The sequence below is a fragment of the Alexandromys fortis genome, unplaced genomic scaffold (genome assembly GCF_014885135.2).
Source record: "Alexandromys fortis isolate MF-2015 unplaced genomic scaffold, M_Fortis_MF-2015_v1.1 scaffold_31, whole genome shotgun sequence".
NCBI lineage: Eukaryota > Metazoa > Chordata > Mammalia > Rodentia > Cricetidae > Alexandromys > Alexandromys fortis.
Genome location: NW_026067974.1, coordinates 6,001,857 through 6,018,193, shown reverse-complemented (window position 1 = coordinate 6,018,193; position 16,337 = coordinate 6,001,857). Strand labels below are relative to the sequence as shown.

The 16,337-nt window shown below is 38.8% G+C and overlaps 1 protein-coding gene across 2 annotated transcripts in view; it reads right to left on the bottom strand.

Annotated features, from left to right (window-relative positions):
* Spag9 (sperm associated antigen 9) overlaps positions 1 to 16,337 on the bottom strand; it is a 125,815-nt gene that overhangs the window by 62,801 nt on the left and 46,677 nt on the right. Inside the window, exons 4-5 of one of the 2 annotated variants that reach the window (XM_050156765.1) lie at positions 15,150 to 15,244; positions 9,895 to 10,045 (exon numbers count right to left, since the gene is read on the bottom strand). In XM_050156765.1, coding sequence (XP_050012722.1) covers positions 9,895 to 10,045; positions 15,150 to 15,244 — 246 coding nt within the window. Of the gene's footprint in view, positions 1 to 9,894; positions 10,046 to 14,290; positions 14,607 to 15,149; positions 15,245 to 16,337 lie in introns of those variants that run through there. The other variant, XM_050156767.1, reaches the window with a different exon arrangement.

Sequence of the window (16,337 nt, the reverse complement as noted above, 5' to 3'; positions counted from 1 at the left end):
ACTCAGGATCTTTGGAAGAGCAGGCAGTGTTCTTAACTGCTGAGTCATTTCTCGAGCCCTAAACATTCTCTTTTTTGTTTTAGTTGTTTTTTGTTTTTTATTTGTTTGTTTTGCTTTTTTTTTTTCTGAGACAGTGTTTCTTTGTACTCTTGGAGTCTGTCCTCACTCTGTAGACCAGGCTGGCCTTGAACTCATAGAGATCAGCTATTAAAAGTGTGCACCACCACCAGAGGGCTCTGATTTAATTCTTAGGTAGGTGTGGGATAATTTATCTAATCCTAACATTTAGAAGGTAGAGGTAGAAAGATTAAGAGTTCAAGGGCAGTCTCTGTCACACAGGGAGTTGAAGACCAGTCTGGGCAACATGGGGACAGGTCTCAAAAAATAAAAAAGCTGGTAAGGGAAAGTTTAACTCTTATTTATATTATTTGCATTATTTATTGCTAGCCCCTACATTTAATTTTTTACACTAGAAACTGAACGATAAACATAAAAAATCACACATATCCATACTAAATATAAAAAGTTGGCAAAATTTTATTAAAAATTAAGCTTTGTAGAAAAAAGCAAATAATTCTAGCTACCAGAGCAAAGCAAAACTCACTGAGGCCATATTAAGATTAGGGTTAACCATGCATGGTGGTGCAGGCCTTTAGTCCCAGTAGGAAGCAGCGGCAGGCAGATTCTTTGAGTCTGAGACCATCCTAATCTACCCACTAAATTCCAGATCAGTCAGGGAAAACGACAACATTCTGTCTCAAAAAAAAAAAAAAAAAAAAAAAAAAAACAATTTAACTTAAAAATAAAACAGAGGATTAAAAAAAGGGAGGGGGAGGAGGGGAGGGAAGGAGAGATACAGGTACTGTTAAATAAAAACAAACAAACAAAAAACCAAAAATCATCTACCATAACCTAACTATACCACTCACGGATATTCAAAAATTCCAAGAGCCCACAGAGACATCTGCACATCACTGTCTATTGCGGCTCTAATCATGATAGCTGTGGAGCCCAAAACAGAGGTGTTCAACAAGAGGGATAAGGGAATGTAGAGTATATTCAAAGAAAAAAAAAAGTAACAAAGGGATTGGAATATAGCTCAATGGATAAAGTGTTCGCTAGTGTGAAGATCTGAGTATGAGTCTCAGAACCCATGGAAAGTAAGCCAGACAAGGTAGCAGTCTCTAACTCCAGTGCTCCTAAAGCAGAAGCAGGAGGATACCCAGGAGCTTGAAGACCAGCCGTGAACAAAGATATAACAGAGTCCCTATCTCAAGCAGAGAAGAGGTAAGGACTGACAGACATCTCAACTCTCACGTTGTAGCACACACACACTTGTACTCACACACACAAAACATACATACATCTCATATACCCATAAAAAAGGTTTAAAAACTGAGAGGTGCTCTCTCAACATTAATAAAAACTGTTAGGTGTGGTGGCACACACCATTAATCTCAGCACTTAGAAGGCAGAAAGTGAGTGGATCTGAGTCCAAGGCCAGCCTGGTGTACATAATAAATTCCAGACTGGCCAGAACAACTCAGTGACACTGCTTATCAAGAAATAGTATTAGTGACTGAAGAGATTAAGAGCCCTGGTTGTGCCAGGCAGTGGTGGCACACGTCCTTAATCCTAGCACTCCAGAGACAGAGGCAGGCAGACCTCTGTGAGTTCAAGACCAGCCTGGTCTACAAGAGCTAGCTCCAGGAAAAGCTCCAAAAAAGGGGGAGGGGGCTGGTTGTTCTTCCAGAGGATCAGGATTAGGTTCCCAACACTCACATGTTGACTCACAACAGTCTACAACTCCAGAATTGTGGAATCCAATGCCCTCTTCTATAGACACCAGGCACACAAATGGTAGATATACACACAAGTAGGCAAAGCACTCATACATATAAAAAGATTAAAAACTATAAATATGTGCTATCAATATGTGCATGTAAAAGCTAAGGTCTGTTGTGGGCATGGTGATACAAACTTGTAATTGTAGCTACTCAGGAGGCTGAGGCAAGGCCCTCATTTATCCCTTATTTTGAGAGCTTGTTTTAATATTTAAATATCAGTGAGTATTTAATTAACACCTATGTGTCTATGGCATAGAAGACACATATATAAGCTTTAAACACCATCATTTTAAAATACTGTTGTTTACTCAGATTTTTATTAATTTTAATTCTCAATATATATCAGCATCTTGGTAACATACAATAAATGTGCAACAAAAACCAGGCCTGATGTCGTATGTCTACAGTCCTGACACTTAGAAGCCTGAGATGGAGGTCTGCTTTAAATTTAAGGCCAGGTTGGACACACAGTGAGTTCTAAACCAGCCTGGGCTAGAGTGAGGTCTGTCTTCAAAACAAAAGGAAATCAATGTCCACAAAGAAATAATTCTATCTTCTTTTCTGCAAGCAAAAGTTTAAATGGGTGACAAGACCAAGTCTATCCTTTTATGATTTGACACCATCGTAAGCTATGGGTTCTTTCTGAACCCATCAAATGGGGATACGGGTGTGGAAAAAAATATACAGACAAAAATTGTAACTATTAAAAATAAAGAGAAAGCAAAAGGAAAAAAAAGAAAAAATTGTAACTATAGGGCAAATTTCTTATGCTCTGTCACAAGCAAGAAGAATATGCAATCACAATGGATAATCCATTTTCTGCTAAAATTTCATTTTTATTTATTTCTGTTATAGTATAAAATTATCTCAAAAGTTTAAAAAATTTGCAATTTTAAATTTAAGATAATACATTTCCTAAGAAAAATAAGAAGCAGGAATAAGGTGCCACTCCTATCAAGATTCAAGCTTGTAAGGACCATGAAAACAGGAACAATTCCTAAACTTTACTAGCCACAGAGGACGACAGAAAAACTCTAAGCAAGAATGCTGGCTCTGTTTAGTTTTCTGCTCTGTATGCTAAGCACATCTCCTGAAGAACGCAGCACACACTGACCATTGCCTTTATATACCAGCTCCTACCAACATGAGCCTCTCACGTTTTTTCTATACAAGTAATTTCACACCATAATTTTGTAAAAAGACTCATCAAAACTTTTCTAAGTAGGTACAAATCCAGTCCTTTTAATGATTTTTAAATTGCCTTTTTCTCAGTTCTAAAAATCATATATACTGCCAACAATCAACATCCCAGAATACTATTCAAAGGGAAAACTGTTTGGGGGAATATATACACACACATGGGGGGGGGCAGTTACAAGCAAATATATTATCCTATTTACTTTTCATGCTCATTTTTCAGACCTTGGTGGTTACTCACTACAGCACTGCTTACAACAACAAAAGCTAGGAAAAACTAAGGAAGACTGGAACTGCAGTTGAGAATGTAATTGATTCCCCCTTCCCCTGCCCACCTGCTAGAATTTGTATCCATTTTTCTTTTTCTTCTTTCTTTTCCTTCCTTCCTTCCTTCCTTCCTTCCTTCCTTCCTTCCTTCCTTCCTTCCTTCCTTCCTTTCTTTCTTTCTTTCTTTCCTGTGGTCAATTCTTCTACTGAATTCTAGGCACACACAAAACTAGTCTTTCCAGTTTGCTTTTCTTTCTACCCTGTCATCTCCACCTCCATCTTTTGTCTTCTCCCATCACTCTACTTTTCTTAAACAGGCCTTTTCCTTTTATGAGTCACATGTACTCCTATTATTAGCACTGCACCTCAAACTCCTTGAACCCACAGCCATAAATTTCCAAATTCGAGCCTCTTTCAGTCTCCTCTGAAGAGACTAAGGCTAAGGCTCAGACACCTGATGCTGGCCATGTTAATGTTTCAGGAATTGACAAATAAGTCAGGCTGCCCTGCTTAAAGATATCTTTCCCTTACACTGTGGAGCTCTGACTCCATTGCTACACAGAAGATCTAACTTTGCTTGTTCTGTCCTCCCTAGCGACTGTAGGCCTGACCTGTGCAGAGAAAGGCAGGCAAGATAAAGTAGTGCTACACTGGAGTGCTCACAGTATGATTACCATCGGAGGCACTGCCTATTGCTTGTAAATTCCTCCTTGTTTCTTCCAATGTTATCCAGTTTGGTAAAGAGACTTGCCTTGGGTATTTGCTTAATATGAATGAGACCCTGGGTTCTCATGATACCCCAGAACCACTGGGGGCTGGGGGAGGAGTAGAAAAAAATTCTCACTTGAAAAATTTCACTCATTTCCATACTTAGCACTTCTATCACACATTTAACAGCTTTGCCCATTTGGTTCATTTTCACCAACTCACTTTTATCAATTCACTACAGTAAGAAATTTGGGCTAACAATAAAATATAAAACTCCTATTTTCCTCCTTGTACTGGTCTCTAAATTTTAATTTGAGATTATCAGTCCAGTGTCCACAATAGTATAGAGGGTACTGAAATGGAAAGATTGAGAACTCAAGGCCAGCCTCCTGCCTAAGAATGGGAGAGCCCAGCTGCAGGCTCCTGCTGTGAACCTTCCCAGTACACAAAACGTATAATAAAATACGACTCCCTCCCCCGCCACATAGGCTGATTCTGACTGTCTATCTCTGGTGCTGGGGTCTGAACTCTCCTTGGAGTCTCTGCCATGCTGTTATCCCTCCATCTTCCAGGGCATTGATAGCTCTTCTATGCCTTGGTGCCCAGTAATCTGTCTCAGCGTCCTCTGAAGCACCTGCCCCAGTCAAGCACATCAGGCTGAGAGCCCACATTGCAGCAAGGATCTATTTCAGTGCAGAGCTTGGAGTAACAGGCTGATGAGAAGGACTGGAAACCGGGGAACCCAAGCCAACCCAAGAGGAAGGGATGAAGCTCGGGGACTCAGAAATACTCTCTAGCACCCCACCACTGAGCTAAGCACTAGTCCTAAAACTTTCTTTTTCATCCAGCAGTGCTCACGTGTGTGTGTGTGTGTGTGTGTGTGTGTGTGTGTGTGTGTGTGTGTGTTGGGAATTGAATCCAGAACCTCCATGAGTTGCACAACCAAGTAAGGCCCCAGAAAACAATTTTGAGCGAACTAAAACAATAAATCTGAGAGACCATTCTCTCTCTTTTCCTAAAGACTTACCTTTTTGGGTTTTTGTTTTTGTTTGTTTTTAAGACAGGGTTTCTATATGTAGCCCCAGCTATCCTAGAACTCATTCTGTAAACTAGGCTGGCCTCGAGCTAACAGAGATCCACCTGCCTCTACTCCCCTAGTGCTGGGATTAAAGAGGTGTGCCACCACCACCTGGCTGACATACTTTACTTTTAATTGTGTGTCAGTGTATGGTAAAGTGCAGGTGTGTGCTGGGAACCGTAGGGTCGGAGACAGCAGAACCCCCCCCCCCCATCAGGAGTTACAGGTGGTTCACAGTGCGCAACCGAAGTTGCAAGTTGGGTTCCCTGGAAGAGCAGCGCAGGCTCTTAACTTGAGCCCTCTTTTTTTATTTTGAAATTATTACCTTTTTTATATTTTATTTACTTTATTGTGTGTGTGAATATGTATGTGTACCACAAGAATGCAGATGCACACAGAGACCAGAAGAGGGCATCAGATCTCCTGGAGCTCAAGTTACAGGCAGTTGTGAGCGGCCCTGTGGGTGCTGGGAAACCAACCCAGGTTCCTTGTAAGAGCAGAAAGTGACATAATCCAATAAAAAACGGAGTACAGACCTAAACAGAGAATTCTCAACAGAGGAATCTAAAATGGCTGGAAGACTCTTAAGGAAATATTCAACATCCCTAGTCATCAGAGAAATGAAAATCAAAACAACTCTGAGATTCCATCTTACACCTGTAAGAATGGCCAAGATCAAAAACTGATGACAACTTATGCTGGAGAGGATGTGGGGAAAAGGGAACACTTCTGCATTGCTGGTGGGAATGCAAGCTGGTAAATACCACTTTTGGGTATATATCTAAAGGATGCTCAGTTGTGCCACAAGGACATGTGCTCAATTATGTTCATAGCAGCTTTGTTTGTCATAACTAGAACCTGGAAACAACCTAAATGCCCCTCGAGTGAAGAATGGATAAGAAAAATGTGGTACATTTACACAATGGAGTACTACACAGCAGAAAAAAATAACGACAGCTTGAATTTTGCAGGAAAATGGATGGAGCTAGAAAATATTATTTTGAGTGAGGTAACCCAGACAAAGAAAGACAATTATCACATGTACTCACTCATAGGTGGTTTTTAAACAGAAAGTAAAGAAAGCCAGCCTACAAACCACAATCCCAGAGAATTTAGACAACAATGCGGACACTAAGAGAGACTCATATAGATGTAGAAAAAGACAAGATCTCCTGAGTTAATTAGGAACATGGAGACCTTGGGAAAGGATTGAAGCGGGGAGGGGAGAGACCGGGAGGGGAGCAGAGAAAAATGTAGAGCTCAATAAATATCAATAAAATAAAATAAGAAGATATGCTGTGGAATAATCCTTCTGTACACCACGAAAATGTGTTGTTCTCATTGTTAATAAAAAGCTGATTGGACAATAGCTAGGTAAGATCTTCAGGGCAGAGAGAATTCTGGGAAGAAGGGTGGAGTGTGAGGAGTCGCCAGGAAATGCAGAGGGAGCAAGACAGGTTGGAGGACAGGTAAAGCCATGAATCACATGGTAATACATAGATGAACAGAAATGGGTTAATTTAAGTTGTAAGAGTTAGCTAGTAACAAGCTCTTAAAACTTACAACTGGAAAGCTTTACTGGGGAGCATTACTGAGGGGCCAGAAGTCCCGACATAAAGTCCAACTACAAAGATTTGAGAGGAACAGGATGAAGAGAAATTGCACCTCAAACATTCCCCGGTATAGACCCACTACAGAACCCTGGTATTGCTATCATGATTTCCTCACAACTATTTCTGCACATTTCCTCTTACATGCCCATCCTGTTATCTAAAAATAAGCATCTTTCAAAACAAACTATTCTTTAGTTTACCTTGCTTCCTCCCTGCTATTATTATGATCATTACATATTAGTAATGTTAAAAATTTCACTGTAATGCTTTCTTACTTGTACATATTGTTTCTTGAGGTAAGGTCTATGTTGCCTAATGTTGCCCAGGCTGAGTTCAAATGACAGCTTTCTCTTCCTCATCCTCTCTCTCTCTCTCATGTTGAAATAGGATCTCACTCTGTAGACGAAGTTGCTCAAACTCATTATGTAGCCTATGCTGCACTCAAACTGACTGCAAACCTCCTGCTTCAGCTCTCCTAATAGCTACAACTATAGTTGCATGCAACCATGACTAACTTAAAAACTTTTAACAAACTGAGTATTATTAATGTATCTATCGCTGTTGTTAATTACATTTATCACTTACTAAATTGTTCTAGATCAAAATATATTCTCTAATGAATTACCGCCAAGCCTGGGCAGTGGTAGTGCACATCTTTAATCCCAGAACTTGGGAGGCAGAGGCAGGCAGATTTTTGTGTGTTAGAGGCCAGCCTGGTCTACAGGGAAACAAGGATTTTGAGGTGGCAGTAATTTTCAACTAAATACGAGGGGCTGGAGAGATGGCTCAGCGGTTGAAAACGCTTGCTGCTCAAGAAAAGAATCTGGGTTTCATTCTTAGTGCCCACACTGAGTGCCACACTGAGTGCCATACAACTACCTGTAACTTCAGTTCCAGGGGATTCCGTGCCCTCTTCTAGCCTCCAGAGGCACTACCCCAAAGTGGTACACATCTAGACAATAAGCAGATGCACAGACGCGTGTGTGTGTGTGTGTACTTATATCTCACACATATCGGGGCTGGAGAGATGGCTCAATGATTAAGAGCACTGGCTGCTCTTTCAGAGGACCCGGGTTCAATTCTCAGCACCCACATGACAGCTCACAACTGCCTGTAGCTTTAGCTTTCTGGGAGCTGACACCTTTACACCAATACACATAAAATAAAGTTAAAATGAATTATTTTTTAAAAACACACACACATATATATATACAAATATATAAAACATGTATATAATTATTTTTTTTTATTTTAAAGACAGGACTTCTCTGTGTATCCCTGGCTATCCTGGAACTCTCTCTTTGTAGACCAGACTGTTCTAGAACTTAGAGATCCACCTTGCCTCTGCCTCTGAATGCTGGGATTGAAGGTGTGTGTCTCCACTACCCAGCTATAAATAAATTTTTAATTAAAAAAAAAAAAGACATAAAGCCTGGAGGTGGTGGCGCACGCCTTTAATCCCAGCACTCGGGAGGCAGAGGCAGGCGGATCTCTGTGAGTTCGAGGCCAGCCTGGTCTACAAAGGGAGTTCCAGGACAGGCTCCAAAGCTATAGAGAAACCCTGTCTCGAAAAACCAAAAAGACATAAATCAGGCCTGATGGCATATACTAATATAATAATTTCAGTTACTCTGCGGCTCAGGAAAGAATATCATCACAAGTTCAAGGCCAGCTGAAAATACAGCTGCATGAATTCAAAGCTAACCTGAGCAATTTAGTGAGACACTGCTTCAAAATAAAAAGGAATATATCTCAGTAATAGAGGGCTTGCTTATCATACTCCCAACCCAGAGTTGAAGATTGGAGAGATGGCTCAGTAGGCAGATGTGCTTGCAGCACAGGCCTGAATACCTGAATTCTATTTCTAGAACCTATGGTGGAAGAAAGAACAATTCCCAAAAGTTGTCCTCTGACTTCCACAAATGTGCCTTAACAAGTACGTGCCCCAACAACAACAATAATACAATAAATAAATTAGAATCTCTGGATATAGGGTCCCAAAAGTAGTAATAACAAGACCCTAAGTTGATTCCCAGAACCACAAAAAAAAAAAACAAAAAAACAAAAAACAAAACAAAACAAAATCCTAATTAGGGCCACAAGTCACTGCACATTACATAGACTAAATGTAAAAGAAAATCTTGTCATTAGTATACTAACCAAGACTGTGCTGGCCAGTTTTATATCAACTTGACACAAGTTAGAGTCATCAGAAAGGAGGAAGTCTAAACTGAGAAAATGCCTTCATTAAAATGGGGCTATAAGTAAGCCTGTAGGGCATTTTCTTTTTTTTTTTTTTTTTAAATATTTATTTATTTATTATGTATACAATATTCTGTCTGTGTGTATGCCTGCAGGCCAGAAGAGGGCACCAGATCCCATTACAGATGGTTGTGAGCCACCATGTGGTTGCTGCGAATTGAACTCAGGACCTTTGGAAGAGCAGGCAATGCTCTTAACCGCTGAGCCATCTCTCCAGCCCCGGGCATTTTCTTAATTAGTGATTGATGTTGGAGGGCTGGCCCATTGTGAGGTGGTACCAGCTCTGGGCTGGTAGTCCTGGATACTATAAGAAAGTAGGCTGAGCAAGCCAATGGAACAAGCCAGAAAGTAGAACTCCTCCATGGCCTCTGAATCAGCTCCTGCCCCCAGATTCCTGCCTTGACTTTCTATGATAATGTTCAACTATCCGTAAATCAAATAAACCCTTTTCTCCCCAAGCTGCTTTGCACAGCAATAGTGACTGTAATTAAGATAAAGATTTAACGGTATTTGGTTGTGTTCTCCTATACAACCTAAAATTAACTAGCAAAAACATAAAAACCTGAGAAGAGCTCACCTCAAGTTTTGTTTTTTGTTCTTTTTAAAATAACTTTCAAATTAAAATGTATATAGACTCTTATGTTTTCTAAATTTAGATTTTATGTGTGTGGGGTGGGATGAAATGTGAACTAGGATCATGTGGTTGTGTAGAGGTCAGAGGATAATCACAAGTTGGCTTTCTCCTTCTAACATGTGGATCCTGAGATTTAAATTCAGACTATCAGGGTTGTTAGCAAGCACTTTCACCCAGTAAGCTATTTGGTCAGCCCTAAACTATTATACTTTAATATTCTTTGGTTTTCCGCTATTTTATTTGGATAGCAAAGCTTATAAAATGTAAACTGACAAAAACAGAGCTTACCTTCAGGCTGGTATGAGAACGTGGTTGACTTAATTCCTGAAATTTCCATTGCTCTGATCCTGGGGTCTCGCCTCCTTTCTGAGTATCAGGTGTAAGCAATCCATCTCCAGCAGGTAGCGGAAAAATTCCTAATGATATAGGCCGTTCTTTTCTATTTGAAGAGGGGAGAAAATTAAACATTCATTTTAGTTTTTTATTTGTCATGACTCTACGTTAGAAGTCTAGGCTATGAACAGACCTGAAATCCCAGCTACTTGGAAATGAGGCAGGAGGATTACAAGGTCAAGGTCTCCCTGGGTCATAGACCACTTAGTCTTATTAGTTTGCAATCAGTTCTCCTAAACACTGTATGCACTCCTAAGTAAATATATACCAAAGAGAAAGGGCAGCCTAAAAAGTTTATGTTAGTTCTAGAAATTAAAAAAGTGTCAAGAAACTGGACAGTGATTTTTGGTTGTCTCGTTTGGGGTTGTTTAGCAACAAGGTCTCAGTAATCAACCCAGTACTGGAGATCCTCCTGCTTTAGTCTACTCTGTAGGGATTACAGGCACACACCTGAATACCTGCCTCTGCCAGGAAGTTGGTGGTGATCTGGTCTGGTGATCATTGCAAAGAGCTGCTGAGTTTTAATAGTGTAGGTTAGGAGTAATGGGGAGCAGACAAAGGTAACTTTCCAATCCCTGTTCCTAGTCTTCCGGCTTCCTCAAATTAGTCACTGGATGTTTTTAGGCTAGGGTTTTTCTGCCTAGAGGAAAATGAATATACTCTGAAACAGGGATACTATTCAATAGTAAAAATTCAGAAGTTTTTTTTGTTTTTTATTTTTTGTTTTTTTTTTTTTTCATAAAAATTCTAGTTTTCAAACCAGGCAGTAGTGTCATATGCCTTTAATCCCAGCACTCGGGAGGCAGAGGCAGGCAGACCTTGTGAGTTTAAGGCCAGCCTGTTCTACAAGAGCTAGAACAGACTTGAAAGCTGCAGAGAAACCCTATCTTGAAAAACCTAAATAAATAAATAATTCCAGTTTTCTGTAAATCATGCTATATTGGTTCCTTTAGGCAGAGTAAGGAGAAGAAAACCACTGCTCTTTTCCAAAAGTCTTTTTTACTGCGAGTAGTAGCGCACACCTGCAGGAAACAGGAAAAGGATCAGGAGTTCAAGGTCACCCTTTACCACAAAGCAAGAGAGAAGCCTTAACCCTGTCTCAAAAAAAAAAAAAAAAAAAAAAAAAACAAACAAGCAAAAACCAAAAAACCCAAACCAAACCAAAACAACAAACAACAACAAAAACCCCCACAGGTCTGGAGTGCTGACTCGGTGGATAAAGGCAGTTAGTTGCCTCCAAGCCTGACAGCCTGAGTTCAATCTCTAGGACCCACATGGCAGGAGAGAACTAACTCTTACAGGTTGCCCTCTGACTTCCACCTATAAATAAATAAATGCCATTTTCAAACAAAACAAACATTAGTCAGATATTTTATAAGTGGAAAACAAAAAGAATTTTTTTCCTAATGAATAGTATAGCACATATTACATGTTTTTATTTCTAAGCAGCAGAATTTGTTTCTTGAGACTTATTAGCTTACTTTAAACGACATCATTTCGGTTCCTTTGTCTTAAATCCCAACCCCGTTTTTTCTCATTAAATGATAGTAAGTTTTTAGTTTTCTTTAACTTGAAAAAATGAAGTTTCCAACCTGATGTCTATTCCCAATTTTGGAAAACACATTTTGGGAACAGAAATTCCCAAACTACCTTTTGACTTTTTTTTTTCTAATGAGACTTCAGGCCTTAAGTAAAAGGTGAGTGGGGGTTAATCAGTGTGTCTGGTATAAAGCTAAGAAGACAGTACAGATCTCATGAGAATTCATCACATGGATGCTAACAAAAGTCAAACTACTAACTAGCCAATCATTAGAATTATCTTCCCATATGAACTCCTTTTCATACATATGGAACACTGAACACATTTTAAAGCTGTTGAACCCAAGTTTTACTTTCCTATTTCATCTATGTAACCTAAAACACAAGCAAAATTGCCAACTCTCTATTTTGCTTTTATCAGCTTTTCAGAGAAATAGATTCTTAGGAAGGGGACTTTTAGCCATTTGTCAAATGGGTCAAAAGACGCCATGGGTTTCTCTGCTCCAGCTCAGAAAAATAGTTTCACCACATGCTCCTCTCTGTATCAATCAGTTAGATAACTGACGGGGAAGACACATAGTTATATAAGTTTGATAGTATCCAACTCTCAAACAAAACTCTTGCGAGGAAAACACTAGTTTCAGACTTTGTTGGTGTACATTTTTGGTACTGTATGTATTAAACCCTGCGATAAAAGTCACAGAAAAGTTAAAGAATGGAGAATTTGTAGAAAAATAGTAAGTGGCAGATTTAGATCCCTAAACTGAAACATCTGCTATCGCTGTCCAGCCATTTTAGTCACTAACAGAAGAAAAGCTGTCAAGTACCAGAATCTTTGTTATATTCTCTACCTAGTAGCTTTAGTTCCATATACTGATTTTTAAGTTGGTTATTTAAATATTAGCTTATATGTAGATCTGACTTTGAAAATATTTATTTCAAATTGTCTCTTGGCTATAATCACAACGAAAACAACTGATTAGTAAGATCTATCTTACAGATCAAGGGACAGACAAAAGATCACATGCATTGAACAACTCACCACGTGGCAAGTATTGAGCCAAATAACTGATTTACATTACTGATCTAGCCAACCAGGAAACTGGCACTGCTTTCTCAAATTTCAGAATAGGAAAACTGATGTTCCAAGACTTTATGTAATAGTAACTGGCAGGACTGAGATTAAAACCAATTCTATTAAAAATGTGAGACACACAAATGATTGTGAATTTGACTTACTTATATAATGGACCATGTATCTTGCAACTGTAATGAAGTAAAAAATAACAGCTCACTTGATTTTTAAATCAAGTAACTGAGGTAAATACTTAAGAGGAGGAAACTAAGAGATGAAACAAAATACCAAAGGCCCAAGGGCTGCATACATGGAACAATGTAGCTCCAAGTTTAGCCACTTCATGGCAATGCCTTCTCCAACAGACTAAGCCTAAGACAGTCCCTTAATATTAGTCTTATATTGATATGATACATATTTTTGAGCTTACGGGTTTTTAATTTCCTTACTTCCTAAGTACACATAACTCGTACACAACTCTTTTGTGTACTAATACAGAATACAGAATAATGAGATTGTCCCTCAGTTTTATACAGCAGGAAAGAGCCAAGCAGAAAACAGTAATCCCAGCACTGAGGGGAGTCTGTTCCTGCAGGGTGCAAGGCCAGCTGAGACTACATGACCAATAAATAAATAAGAAAAGAAAAGATCAAGTAGTTTTAGACCTTATAAGAAATCTAATTTCTGAATGTTAAAACTAAATGGGAGCTAGACTATGAATAAAAAAAAAAAACATACGGAAGGAGATACTTCTATTCTTCTTGCCTAAATCTGAATGAGGATTTAGGTATTTTTATAATCACTTAAACACTAATGAGTTATATTCTTTGAACTTAAAACCATGGACACAAAAGTAATCTGAACAAATCAGATACTTTGGGCTTAGGAGTTAGGAAACAAGAAAACAAATCCATAAACATTTAAGATGTGGAAGATGGTTCGTTCAGGGTGCAAGTAGAGTGAACAAGAGCAAAACTACTCAGGCTGATAACCACCCCTACAAGCAGGCATGGACATTTGTCACCCAGGAGTACAAAGAAAAGAAAAGCAACATCTGACCAAACAATAGTGAATAGGCTTTGTAAAGCTCTCGCTCCCACAACTTTAATGTGCAAATAACGAGGGAAAGGCAAAGGCAGTCTATTTTTATCTTAGAAATTTAGATTTGTTTTAGTTTAAAATATATTTTATGGTAGCAGGAAAATACCAGTTTCCATAAGCTGTTATTAAAAATTATAAAACTGATAGCAAACCTTTCACCAGGCAAAGGATAACTGAAACAAAATCAGCCTATATTCTGTGGCCAGCCATTTGCAACACCCACAATAAAAGCTATTTGTTCCTCAATGCTCAGAAGCTAAATCCAGAGCTATACAAATGTGGACCTGGTACTTGGCTCCTGCACTTCCTTGTTCTTTAACATTCAGACCACACTGACCTTGTATCTGTGTACAAGTACAACAGAAAATCCCTTTCTTTGGTCTAAAATTTCCAAACACAAAGCAGGGTTCCATTTAGGAACCTATAAAATAAGAACAGACATCCTAGCTTGAGGCCTTTTTCCATTTTCTGAATCTGCAACAGAAATGGTTACAAAGCAGACCCATCGTGCTAAGAATTAAAAAAGAAAAAAAAGAAAACCGGCAAAGCAGGAGCTTCCAAGAGAGACTGGAGTACCTGAGTATCCTTGGTAGGTTCTGCGTCAGTGCTGGCACGCCGGTAGAAATAGAAAAGTGCACAAGCAGCAAAACAGAGAGAGATACTAAGATAGCAGAATTAATGACCACCGCCCCGCCAACAAAGCCAAACACAAACAGCAGCATGCATCCAGGATTCATGGCGCTGTGCTGGCATGGTGAAACGTCCGAACCAGGAGGCCTACACGGGGGCCAACGGGGTATCTTTGTAGTGAGGATCTGTCATTCAGCTGCTGCCACAAAAACAATGCCATCAGCAGCAGCTTTCCACTCCATCCTGCAGCGGCTCTCAAGTGATGACGTCATTTCGCTCTCCCCACCTCATAACCATAGAGCTGCTTGAAGCTTTTATGCAGCAACCCAGAGGACAGCCAGCCTATTAACTACGTTCCTCTCCACTAAGAGTCTTGGTGTAGCTCATTGGCTACAATACCTAGAGATCTACATAATTTATTCACACGCCTACATCAAACAGATGGCTGGCTAATCCTTTCAAGCCTGCCTCTCTGCAACAGAAAGGACCAATTATATGGGAGAAAATTTTCGGCATACCCACAAACTGGAAAATTTCAAACCTACTCTGATTTCCCACCAAGTATCAATAAATAACTAAAATACTACAATATGTTGCTTGTAATTTATAAGGTTCATAATTTAACCTTTTAAATGGCATTTCTATTTTTGCATGCTATTCTTTCCCTTCGCATGCCAATCACAGTAGAGATATTCTGGGAGCAGACTATTGTTTTCAGATTAAAAAAAAAAACAGGAAAAACAGAAACAAAAGATTGATTATCGATTTCACATTTTCTCAGGCAAAAATGTATAACAAAGCTTACCTAATTCTACTATGAGCTGTAGCCTCTAGTTGATCACTCCCTGAGAGCTGATGAAGTTTGGTTCTTTCTAAGTGTTCCATATAATTATGAATCATCTATTTTAAGAAAGAAAAAATAGATACAAAATTTTAGGCTATCACCTAAAATAAAACAGAATTATAACAAAGGAAACATTTTGGTACAAAGTTCTTATTTACAAGATTACTCAATTTCACGTAAAAGAGTATTAAGGAATGAAAGAATTGTAATGGCAAAGGAATATGCAAATACTCTTAAGATGCTGGAGTCAGTAAAAATAGCTAATATCTTCCTTTGCATTGCAAAAATGATTTTGTACAATATGTGATATTATTAAATAATATTGGCATAAATAATACAAATTAGTACACAGGCACTGGTAGGTGGTTATAACAGACTGCTGATTAAAAATAATAGCATTTGAGAAACCTGTTCACTTAAAATGGGAAACAAGGAAAATAATGTCAAACTTGAGAAAAAATTCTGTTTATCTTTCCACACTAAAAAGGAATCACTGGAGTGAAAATAAATTTCAATTTAATTTAATGGCAGATTTTTGTTTTGTTTTTTTGAGACAGGGTTTTAGTGTATAGCTTTGAAGCCTGTCCTGGAACTTGCTCTATAGACCAGACTGGCCTTGAACTCACAAAGATCTGCCTGTCTCTGCCTCCCAAATGCTGAGATTAAAGGTGTGTGCCACCACAGCCTGGCAATGACAGTATTTTTAATTATTTCTGTAGATTTATAGTTGAAAGAATTACAAGGTACTTTCTCCTGTGCTAATTTAATAACATCAGTATTTAATATAATCATCTATTATATTAATAATCATAACAATAGTAACAAATTAATAGAAATAAGAATATCAGACTACTTTGATTGAGTCAGAAAAGGAGTCATATGATAGGAAAGCTAAATATGGATGTGAGTTCCATCCCTAGGGCTCTCATGGTGGCAAAAAAGAAATGACTCTTACAAGTTGTCCTCTTATTTCCACATATAACACACACACACACACACACACACACACAGAGGTTATTTTTAAAAACATTTTTAAAAAACACTAGATCAAGTCAGGTGGATTTCTGTGAGTTCGAGGCCAGCCTGGTATATAAGAGCTAGTTCCAGGACAGGGTCCAAAGCTAGAGAAACCCTGTCTCAACAAAAATA